Source organism: Leucoraja erinacea, chromosome 9, assembly GCF_028641065.1.
Source record: "Leucoraja erinacea ecotype New England chromosome 9, Leri_hhj_1, whole genome shotgun sequence".
NCBI lineage: Eukaryota > Metazoa > Chordata > Chondrichthyes > Rajiformes > Rajidae > Leucoraja > Leucoraja erinaceus.
This window is the reverse complement of record NC_073385.1, coordinates 66,888,414-66,900,477: the sequence shown is the minus strand read 5'-3', so window position 1 is coordinate 66,900,477 and position 12,064 is coordinate 66,888,414. Positions and strand designations below refer to the sequence as shown.

At 49.3% G+C, this 12,064-nt stretch overlaps 1 protein-coding gene across 5 annotated transcripts in view; it reads right to left on the bottom strand.

Annotated features, from left to right (window-relative positions):
* Nucleotides 1-12,064, bottom strand: part of atl1 (atlastin GTPase 1) — a 73,750-nt gene that overhangs the window by 37,876 nt on the left and 23,810 nt on the right. For all 5 annotated transcript variants that reach the window (XM_055641105.1, XM_055641109.1, XM_055641106.1 and 2 more), the window contains exons 3-4: nt 7,865-7,999; nt 2,812-2,916 (exon numbers count right to left, since the gene is read on the bottom strand). In XM_055641105.1, the coding sequence (XP_055497080.1) occupies nt 2,812-2,916; nt 7,865-7,999 (240 nt within the window). The remainder of the gene's footprint in view (nt 1-2,811; nt 2,917-7,864; nt 8,000-12,064) is intronic.

The following is a 12,064-nucleotide window of genomic DNA, read 5'->3' as shown; positions in this document are numbered from 1 at the left end:
GTCAGACAGGTGACAGCTACAGGTTGCAAGGGGTGTGAGCTCGCTGGCTCGCTCCACAGTCTCCACAGCCACCGTTCCTCGCTGCGGCCCCTGGACTGGACACCGTGGCGCCAACAGCTGCGGGGAAGGTCACCCCTCGCTCGCTCGCTCTGTCTGTAGCCAGCGCCAGGCTGGGATATTGACTCTGCTTGTTTGCTCTCTCTCTCCCTGCGAGCGGGGGAAGCAGCTGTGTGGCCTCTGGGAGCAACCACCTCGCAACATCGTGCTGGAGGGACTCGGAGCGTCAGTCAGGCAGACTCACCGAGCTGTACCGCACGGAAACAGGCCCTTCCGCCCATCCTGCCCATGCTGATCAGGTTGGCAGAATGTGCTAGCCCCATTTGCCTGTATCGTAAGGCTGCTGCACCCGCTGAGTTTCTCCAGCCCTTTTGTCTACCTTCGATTTTCCAGCATCTGCAGTTCCTTCTTAAACACAACTGCCTGTATCGTAACCCTTCCTATCCATAAAAAGACGGACACAAAATGCTGGATAACTCCGCGGGACAGGCAGCATCTCTGGGGAGGAGGTTACACAAAAAAGCTGGAGAAACTCAGCGGGTGCAGCAGCATCTATGGAGCGAAGGAAATAGGCAACGTTTCGGGCCGAAACCCTTCTTCACACCCTATCTTCATATCCATATATCCTTTAATAGTTGTAATTGTATCCACTTCCTCTGGCTGCTCATTCCAGCTATAGACTAACCCTCCGAGTGAAAAAGTTGCCCCTGAGGTTCAGTTTGAACTGATGGAACCCATGTACGATATATCTGATCCGTGTGGACAGCATGCAAAACATTCCTCTACCCTGAGAATGTCAGTGTTACTGGGGTTTAAAGAGTTAAAGAACAGGTTTGTTCACACGTCAAGTGATGTGCAGCTAAATTGATCCAAGATTGAGTCATACTGTACAGGAACAGGCCCTTCGGCCCAACTAGCCCATGCCAACCAACATGCACCATCTACTCTAATCCTACCCGCATGTGTTTGGCCCATATCCCTCCGAACCTGTCCAATCCATGCTTCTGTTTAAATGCTTCTTAAACGTTACAATAGTCCCAGCCTCAACTACCTTGTTTGGCAGCTTGTTCCATACACCCACACCCATTGTGTGAAATAGTTACCTCTAAAGTTCCCATTAAATCTTTCCCCCTCACCTTAATCCTATGTCTTCCGGTTTTCAATTCCCTTAGTCTGGGCAAAAGACCGTGCATCTACCCGATCTATTCCTCTCATAATTTTATACACCTTTATAAGACCATCCCACATCCTCCTGCGCTCCAAGAAATAGTCTCAGCCTACTCAACCTTCCCCTACAGCTCAGACCCTCGAATCCTGGCAACATCCTCCTAAATCTTCTCTGTACCCTTTCCAGCTTGACAACACATTCCCTATAACATGGTGCCCAGAACTGAACACAATATTCTAAACGTGGTCTCACCAACATCTTGTACAACTGCAACATGACCTCCCAACTTCTATACTCAATACTCTGACTGATGAAGGTCAATGTGCCAAAAGCATTTTTGACCACCTTATCTACCTGTGACTTGACCTTCAAGGAACCACGCACCTGTACTCCTAGATCCCTCTGCTCTACAACATTCCCCAGAAGCCTCCCATTCACTGTGTAGGTCCTGCCCTTGTTAGACGTCCCAAAATGCAACACCTAACATTTCTGTAATGGGCCGAATGGCCTAATTCAGCTCCTATCACTTATGACCTTATGGATGAGTGTTTTGGGACCAGTGACCACCGTACTATTAGGTTTAAGATAGGTATGGATAGTCAGTTTGGGCCCACGAGTTAAAATTATAAATTAGAACAAGGTCAACTTTGAAGGTATTAGACAGAAACTCGCTCAAATTGATTGCAGCAGGTGGGGAAGGGAGGGGTGGGGAGGGTAGGGGAGGGTTGGGGAGGGGAAGGGGAGGGAGGGGAAGGGGAGGGGGGAGGAGAGGAGTGAGGAGGGATTGAGAGGAGAGGAGAGGGGAGGGGAGGGGAGGGGGAGAGGAGGAGAGGGGAGGAGGGGAGGAGAGGTGAGGAGAGGAGAGGGGAGGAGAGGGGAGGAGAGGAGAGGAGAGGAGAGGGGAGGGGAGGAGAGGGTAGGAGAGGAGAGGGGAGGGGAGGGGAGGGGAGGAGGGGGAGGGGAGGGGAGGAGAGGAGAGGAGATAGGGAGGAGGGGAGGGGGAGGAGGGGAGAGGAGAGGAGAGGAGAGGAGAGGAGAGGGGAGGGGAGGGGAGAAGAGAGGAGAGGAGAGGGGAGAGGAGAGGGGAGGAGAGGAGGAGAGAGGAGGAGAGGAGAGGGGGGAGGGGAGGGGAGGAGAGGGGAGGAGAGGAGAGGAGAGAGGAGAGGGGAGGAGAGGAGAGGAGAGGAGAGGAGGGGAGGAGAGGGGAGGAGAGGAGAGGAGAGGAGAGGAGAGGAGAGGGGGGGGGGGGGGAGGGGAGGGGGGGGAGGGGGGGGGAGGGGGGGGAGGGGAGGAGAGGGGAGAGGAGAGGAGAGGAGAGGAGAGGGGAGGAGAGGAGAGGGGAGGGGGAGGAGAGGGGAGGAGAGGGGAGGGAGGAGGAGAGGGGAGGGGAGGGGAGGAGAGGAGAGGAGAGGAGAGGAGAGGGGAGGGGAGAGGAGAGGAGAGGGGAGGGGAGGAGAGGAGAGGTGAGGAGGGGAGGGAGAGGAGAGGAGAGGAGAGGGGAGGAGAGGAGAGGAGAGGGGAGGGGTGGAGAGGAGAGGAGAGGGGAGGGGAGGATTAGGGGAGGAGAGAAGAGGGGAGGGTGGTACCTGCATGGAGCTGATCATGGTGCTGAGGGCAAACACGGTGGCAGAGTCTCGGAGAGTTGACTGGCTGTCGAATGTTCCCTGTGTGTCCATCAGCAACACGGCCACCTGTGGACAAACTGAGATCTCAGCAAAGGGGTCATCGTCACACCTTGACCATTCCTGACCGAGATAGACGGCTTAGTAAAGGGCCGTGACACCTTGACCATTCCTGACCGAGTCGGGTAAAGACTCATTACTGCTTGACCATAACTGAACAAGATAGAGCACTTAGCAAAGCCTTGTCACTCATCGTCCATTACAGACCAAGTCAGAGAAAGGCTCATCACACCTTGATTTCACACCTGTATTATCTAAATGGTGGCCGATTGGGAAAAGGGGAGATGCAGCGAGACCTGGGTGTCATGGTACACCAATCATTGAAGGTAGGCATGCAGGTGCAGCAGGCAGTAAAGAAAGCGAATGGTATGTTAGCTTTCATTGCAAAAGGATTTGAGTATAGGAGCAGAGAGGTTCTACTGCAGTTGTACAGGGTCTTGGTGAGACCACACCTGGAGTATTGCGTACAGTTTTGGTCTCCAAATCTGAGGAAGGACATTATTGCCATAGAGGGAGTGCAGAGACGGTTCACCAGACTGATTCCTGGGATGTCAGGACTGTCTTATGAAGAAAGACTGGATAGACTTGGTTTATACTCTCTAGAATTTAGAAGATTGAGAGGGGATCTTATAGAAACTTACAAAATTCTTAAGGGGTTGGACAGGCTAGATGCAGGAAGATTGTTCCCGATGTTGGGGAAGTCCAGGACAAGGGGTCACAGCTTAAGGATAAAGGGGAAACCTTTAAAACCGAGATGAGAAGAACTTTTTTCACGCAGAGGGTGGTGAATCTCTGGAGTTGAGGCCAGTTCATTGGCTATATTTAAGAGGGAGTTAGATGTGGCCCTTGTGGCTAAGGGGATCAGGGGGTATGGAGAGAAGGCAGGTACGGAATACTGAGTTGGATGATCAGCCATGATCATATTGAATGGCGGTGCAGGCTCGAAGGGCCGAATGGCCTACTCCTGCACCTAATTTCTATGTTTCTATGATTTACAAAATCATGAGAGGAATAGATCGGGTGGAGTCTTTTGCACAGAGTTGGGGAATCGAGGACCAGAGGACATGGGTTCAAGATGAAGGGGAAAAGATTTAATAGGAATCTGAGGGGTAACTTTTTCACACAGAGGGTGGTGGGTGTATGGAACAAGCTGCCAGAGGAGGTAGTTGAGGCTGGGACTATCCCATTGTTTAAGAAACAGTTGGACAGGTACATGGATAGGGCAGGTTTGGAGGGATACGGAACAAGCGCAGGCAGGTGGGACTAGAGTAGCTGGGACATTGTTGGCCAGTGTGGGCGAGTTGGGCCGAAGGGCCTGTTTCCACACTGTATCACTCTATGATTCTATGACCTTGACCATTACTGACTGAATTATAAAACTCAGCAAAGGGGGTCATTGCACCTTGGTCATTACTGACCGGGTCAGTCTCAAAGGGATAAAGCCACAGATCTGAAGGAACTCAGTGGATCGGGACAGCATCGATGTAGGGAATGGACAGACGACGTTTTGGATTGGGAGTCTTCCCCAGTCTAGGGAAGGGGCCTGACCAAAAACGCTGTCTGACCATTCCCTCCACAGATGCTGCCCAACCCACTGAGTTCCTCCAGCACTTTGTGTTTTGCTCCAGATTCCAGCATGATTCAGGAGCAAGTAGCAATGTGTTAAAATGATTGAAGTTAGACACAAAAAGCTGGAGTAACTCAGTGGGTCAGACAGCATCTCTGGAGGGTCGAGACCCTTCCTCAGACTGAGAGTCAGGGAAAGGGAAACGAGAGAGATAGACGGTGATGTAGAGAGATATAGAACAAAGGAATGAAGGATATGCAAAAACGTAACGATGAGAAAGGCAACATTGTTGGCTGTGGGCCGGGTGAAAATGAGTATTATCTAAATGGTGGCCGATTGGGAAAGGGGGAGATGCAGCGAGACCTGGGTGTCATGGTACACCAGTCATTGAAGGTAGGCATGCAGGTGCAGCAGGCAGTAAGGAAAGCGAATGGTATGTTAGCTTTCATTGCAAAAGGATTTGAGTATAGGAGCAGAGAGGTTCTACTGCAGTTGCACAGGGTCTTGGTGAGACCACACCTGGAGTATTGCGTACAGTTTTGGTCTCCAAATCTGAGGAAGGACATTATTGCCATAGAGGGAGTGCAGAGACGGTTCACCAGACTGATTCCTGGGATGTCAGGACTGTCTTATGAAGAAAGACTGGATAGACTTGGTTTATACTCTCTAGAATTTAGAAGATTGAGAGGGGATCTTATAGAAACTTACAAAATTCTTAAGGGGTTGGACAGGCTAGATGCAGGAAGATTGTTCCCGATGTTAGGGAAGTCCAGGACAAGGGGTCACAGCTTAAGGATAAAGGGGAAATCCTTTAAAACCGAGATGAGAAGAACTTTTTTCACGCAGAGAGTGGTGAATCTTTGGAACTCTCTGCCACAGAGGGTAGTTGAGGCCAGTTCGTTGGCTATATTTAAGAGGGAGTTAGATGTGGCCCTTGTGGCTAAGGGGATCAGGGGGTATGGAGAGAAGGCAGGTACGGGATACTGAGTTGGATGATCAGCCATGATCATATTGAATGGCGGTGCAGGCTCGAAGGGCCGAATGGCCTACTCCTGCACCTAATTTCTATGTTTCTATGTTTCTATGAGTTACAGACAATGAGACTCACCAGGACGACAGTAAAACTAGTACAACAACTTGGGTGGGGGAAGGATGGAGAGAGAGGGGGTGCAAGGATTCAGCTGTCTATCGGTTATCCCTGTGACTCCATCAGCTGTTCAGGGAGCTCCCCGCTCATTCTTCCAAACTCCATCGACATATCATTGCAGCACATCCAAGAATTCATCTGGCAAACATCTCCAAAACAGGACACAAGGTGCTGGAGTAACCCCGTATCATCATCATCATTGTTGCAAACATCAACGGGCACGGTGCCTTACAATGCTGTGTACGACAGCGATCGCAACTTCTACTGAAGTGTGGATGGCTGTTGGCTCGCTAGGAGCTCATCCGCCCTTTGACTGCTCTTGTTTTTGGTCCTGCTGGGGGTCCACAGCCCCCTCCTCACCTGGCAAACCAGTCGCCGACTATCCCACCATGGAGCAGGTAGCACGGGATTACATGGTACCCGTGGTGGGGGGGGGGGGGGGCTCCCCCCGACCTGACCTATAAGGTCAGGCCGTATCACAGGAGAACAGGGACAAGGAACGTTTCAGGCCGTGATGCATCTTGGTCCAAGGCTGCCCAATTGTGTCTTAGACAATAGACAATAGACAATAGGTGCAGGAGTAGGCCATTCGGCCCTTCAAACCAGCACCGCCGTTCAATGTGATCATGGCTGATCATCCCCAATCAGTGCCCCGTTCCTGCCTTCTCCACATATCCTCTGACTCCACTATTTTTAAGAGCCCTATCTAGCTCTCTCTTGAAAGTATCCAGAGAACCCACCTCCTGAGGCAGAGAATTCCACAGATTCACAACTCTCTGTGAGAAAAAGTGTTTCCTCGTCTCCGTTCTAAATGGCTTACTCCTTATTCTTAAACTGTGGCCCCTGGTTCTGGACTCCCCCAACATCGGGAACATGTTTCCTGCCTCTAGCGTGTCCAAGCCCTTAACATTCTTATATGGTTCAATGAGATCACCACTCATCCTTCTAAACTCCAGAGTGTACAAGCCCAGCTGCTCCATTCTCTCAGCATATGACAGTCCCGCCATCCTGGGAATTAACCTTGTAAACCTACACTGTACTCCCTCAATAGCAAGAATGACCTTCCTCAAATTAGGGGACCAAAACTGCACACAATACTCCAGGTGTGGTCTCACTAGGGTTCTGTACAACTGCAGAAGGACCTCTTTGCTCCAATATTTGATTCCTCTTGTTATAAAGGCCAACATGCCATTCGCTTTCTTCACTGCCTGCTGTACCAAGGGTTTCGGCCCGAAACGTCGCCTATTTTCTTCGCTCCATAGATGCTGCTGCACCCGCTGAGTTTCTCCAGCAATTTTGTGTACCTACTTACTTTCATAGACTGAAGTACAATGACCCCCAGATCCTGTTGTACTTCCCCTTTTCCCAACTTGACGCCATTTAGATAGTAATCTGCCTTCCTGTTTTTGCTACCAAAGTGGATAACCTCACATTTATCCGCATTAAACTTCATCTGCCATGCATCTGCCCACTCCCCCAGTCTGTCCAAGTCACCCTGCATTCTCATAACATCCTCCTCACAGTTCACACTGCCAACCAGCTTTGTGTCATCTGCAAATTTGCTAATGTTACTTTGAATCCCTTCATCCAAATCACTGATGTATATTATAAATAGCTGCGGTCCCAGCACCGAGCCTTGCGGTACCCCACTAGTCACTGCCTGTCATTCTGAAAGGGACCCGTTAATCCCTACTCTTTGTTTCCTGTCTGCCAACCACTTCTCTATCCATGACAACCACTTCTCTATCCATAGTTATCTTGTGATGTGAACCAGCATCTGCAGTTCCTGGTTTTACCGTTATGCCATTCCTTTGCTCCGGAGACCAGACGGAACGCAATATTCCAGCTACAATCTCACCACTTCCCACATAAGCCGCAGGAATGCTGCTTTTAACCTTCCATTCAAATCCTCCTAGCGTGCAGGCCAACAAATGCTTCACCTTCATCTGTGACTGCAAGATGGTTTACTGGGATTGATGTACCCAGTTTCCCCCGACCACCAGCAGCTTTCAATCGCCCACTATTCATAAAAAATAAACTCTTGTTCACTTGTGCAGGAAGGACCTGCAGATGCTGGTCATGTCTGAGGAAGGTTTCTGACCCAAAACGTCACCAGTTCTCCAGAGCTGCTGACTGACCAGCTGAGTTACTCCAGCACTGTGCCGATCTTGTGCAGTTGGACAAATTCTCGGCCACTAGGCCTGGCGTGGCGTGGTGCGGTGCCTCTTCCCGTGGTTTCTCACCTTCTGCCCGTCCGGCTTGTCCACCAGGAACACCTCGCTCCAGATCTGGATCCCGGTCGTCTCCCGCTCCGACCCACCACGCCAGGAAAATCCCGTCAGCGGCTCTTCAGTGTGGCCCAGCCACTCACTGCGATCCTGGGCAGGGAGGAGACAAAGAGGGTCGGTCACCATGGGCACCACAACCATTCCAAACAACTCAAACCATTTAGACTATGCACTTAGACTGTTTTCTAAATGAGGAGAGAATTCAGAAATCAGATGGGCAAAGGGACTTGGGAGTGCTGGTGCAGGATTCCCAAAAAGTTAATCCACAAGTCGAATCGGTAGTAAGGAAGGCAAACACAATGCCTAGCATTTATTTCAAGAGGACTAGAATACAAAAACAGGGATGTAATGTTGAGGCTCTATAAGGCACTGGTCAGGCCGCATTTGGAATATTGTGAACAATTTTGGGCACCATATCTGAGGAAGGATGTGCCGGCTCTGGAGAGGGTCCAGAGGAGGTTTACAGGAATGATTCCAGGAATGAGTGGGTTAACATATGATGAACGTTTGTCTCCACTGGGCCCGTACTCGCTGCAGTTTAGAAAGATAAGTGGGGACCTCATTGAAACGTTTATCGAATAGTGAATGGCTTGGATAGAGTGGATGTGGAGAGGATGTTTCCACTAGTGGGAGAGTCTGGGACTAGAGGCCATAGCTTCAGAATTCAATGATGTTCCTTTAGGAAGGAGATGAGGAGGAATTTCTTTAGTCAGGAGGTGGTGAATCTGTGGAATTCTTTGCCACAGAAGGCAGTGGAGACCACGTCAATGGATAGAGATAGATAGATTCTTGATTATTACGGGTGTCAGGGGCTGCGGGGAGAAGGCAGGAGAATGGGGTTAGGAGGGAGACAGATCAGCCACGATTGAATGGCGGAGTACATTTGATGGGCTGAATGGCCTAATTCTTCTCCTATCACTTATGACCTTATAACACGGGACAACCTCACCCACCACAAACAGTGTGTGACCTTTATTTCTAGTGCAGGAACCTAGGTAGAGTAATGGCGTTGCTGACATACCAGGTAAATTACAAATAACCTTGTTCGGTATTTAGTTGGCAAGAGCACAATCAGTCTCAGTGAGAATGTGTACGAAAGAACTGCAAATGCTGGAAAAATCGAAGGTAGGCAAAAAAATGCTGGAGAAACCCAAATGGTCTGAAGAAGGGTCTCGACCCGAAACGTCGTCAATTCCTTCCCTCCATAGATGCTGCCTCACCCGCTGAGTTTCTCCAGCATTTGTTCAGTGAGAACATTTTGTGACCTCCAGTCGCCCTCATTTATTTGTTGACGTCTTGACCTGCCTCGGAAAAGGAGCCAACATAATCAAAGTCCTGTCCTACCCCTGTCATTCCTGCTTGAAAGCGCGCACCACCAGACTCAAGAACAGCTTCTTCCCACCTGTTTTCAGGCTTCTGAACGGCCTATCACCAAGTCATTCAGGGTGGTACAATATTGCACTGGTAGAGCTGCTGCCTCACAGCGCCAGAAACCCTGGTTCGATCCTAACCTCGGGCGCTGTCTGTGTGCTGTCTGAGGACTGTTGCACTTTCTCCCTGTGGGACCACGTGGGTTTCCTCCGGGTGACCCGGTTCCTTCCACATCCCAAACAATGTACTGTCTTTTCTTTGACTGGATAGCACGCAAATAATAGTTTTTTTCATTGTACCTCAGTACACATGACAATCATAAACTCAACTAAATAAAGATGTGCGTGTTTGTAGGCTAATCGGCGGCAGAAAATTGCATCCTCATGTGTAGGGGAGTGAATGGAAATGTAGGATAACATAGAACTAGTGTGAACGGGTTAATTTGAAGGGATTGCCGGGATTAGTATGGGAGATAGAATTCAGTACAATGCGATCGCCAAGATCTTCGGTTTCCTCCCAGGGGTCACGTCGCGGGGCCCCGTTTCCACCAATCTTTCCCCCACAAGTAGCACAAGAAGCAACAAGACAGACAGCATTGTATGCAGATGCCGAGAAGTGTGTTCAACTCCGGGCTGAACAACTTCTAATCTAGTGTTTAAGAAGGAACTACAGATGCTGGAAAATCGAACGTAGACAAAAATGCTGGAGAAACTCAGCGGGTGCAGCAGCGTCTGAAGAGGGACTTCGGCCCGAAACGTTGCCTCTTTCCTTCGCTCCATAGATGCTGCTGCACCCGCCGAGTTTCTCCAGCTCTTTTGTCTACCTTCTAATCTATTGTGTGGACTCGATAAGAAGAAGAAGGTTTCCTCCCACACTCTAAAGACGTACAGGTTTGTAGGTTAATTGGCTTGGTATAAATGTAAATTGTCCCTGGTGTGTGTAGGACAGTGTTCGTGTGCGGGGATCGCTGGTCGGTGCGGACTCGGTGGGCCTGGATCACTAAACAATACACAGGGGAAGGCTTTGGGCGACACTTTAACAACCCCATTATAACCAGCGTCAGGCTGGTGTAACCACTACACTCTTGCATGTTGTGACCTGTAGAGGTTGTTTGAACAAAACATGATGTGGCACTGTTTTTTGCACCTGCTCTTAATTAGTCAAAGAACTAATCAAACCAATCAGGCAATTAAACCATTTATTTATCAAAACATCTCCCTCTGTCCCCCAAAACTTGGTAGTCTGTAGTCCAAAAGAATGAGGACGAGAATGAGTTTCTGCTGAGAAATAAATACAGGAGAAAATGTTCTAGCTAAAACAGGTTTAAAAACTTTTCACTGTATCTCGGTAGACGGGACGATAAACTAACTTCCCTTTCACCACGGCACTATGTGTGAACAACTGTGGCTAAATTATTCTCCCAATTTTGCCTGCCTGCCATTTTGATCCTGGAGTTTTAATCTAACATTAATGTAACAACTCTGAAGCCAACACTCATGTTTGAATGATGAATGACAGAATTATTAATGACTTAGACAACACAGTAAGAGCAGGAATGTTCTAGAATTGGTCGTGCCAGTGACAATTAGTCTGAATAGACAATAGGTGCAGGAGTAGGCCATTCGGGCCTTCGAGCCAGCACCGCCATTCAATGTGATCATGGCTGATCATCCCCAATCAGTACCCCGTTCCTGCCTTCTCCCCAATATCCCCTGACTCCGCTATCTTTAAGAGCCCTATCTAGCTCTCTCTTAAACCCATCCAGGGAACCTGCCTCCACCACCCTCTGAGGCAGAGAATTCCACACACTCACAACTCTCTGTAAGAAAGGGTGAAGAAGGGTCTCGACCCGAAACGTCACCCATTCCAGCTATCCTGAGATGCTGCCTGTCCCGCTGAGTTACTCCAGCATTTGGAGTCTATCTTCAGAGAGAATTGGACGTTGTCCCCGTGACCTGCGTGGGTTTTCTCCGGGATCTTCGGTTTCCTCCCACACTCCAAAGACGTACAGGTTTGTAGGTCAATTGGCTTGGTGTAGGTGTAAATTGTCCCAAGTGTGTGTAGGATAGAGTTAAAGTGTGCGTGGATCGCTGGTCGGTGCGGACTCGGTGGGCCGAAGGGCCTGTTTCCGCGCTGTATCTCTAAACTAAATTAAAAGTCCACAATTTACAAAGGTGTTTTGTAAAATGCAGTAGGTTTTAAAGGCGGAGTGAGTAGGTGCAGTGTATTCACCTGGGTGCTGGGCGTCCACAGATCATCATTATATTAATAGGTTCATAAATCTAAGATACACGCAATGAATGAAAAGGCACGACAGCAAAAAGTCGTAAACACTAAGCTGCCTGATGAGTAATTCCTTTCCTTCAAAGACATTGTCAGCGTTATTATCGTCACGAGCGTTTAATTGTCATATGTACCCACACGGAGTTCTTAATTCTTACAGCTCAACGCCAGTAAATGCAATAACACGCTGGTAATGGATAATATTACAAACAATTAAAAAATTCATTAACTGTTACCACTAGAATCATATAATACTGTAATAGGCCCTTTGGTCCCTCTTGCCCCATCTATACTAGTCCCACCTGCTGGTGTTTGGCCCATATCCCTCTAAACCTGTCCTATCCATGTACCTGCACAAATGTTTCTAAAACGTTGGGATAGACCCTGCCTCAACTACCTCCTCTGTTAGCTTGTATAGAAACATAGAAAATAGGTGCAGGAGTAGGCCATTCGGCCCTTCGAGCCTGCACCGCCATTCAATATGATCATGGCTGATCATCC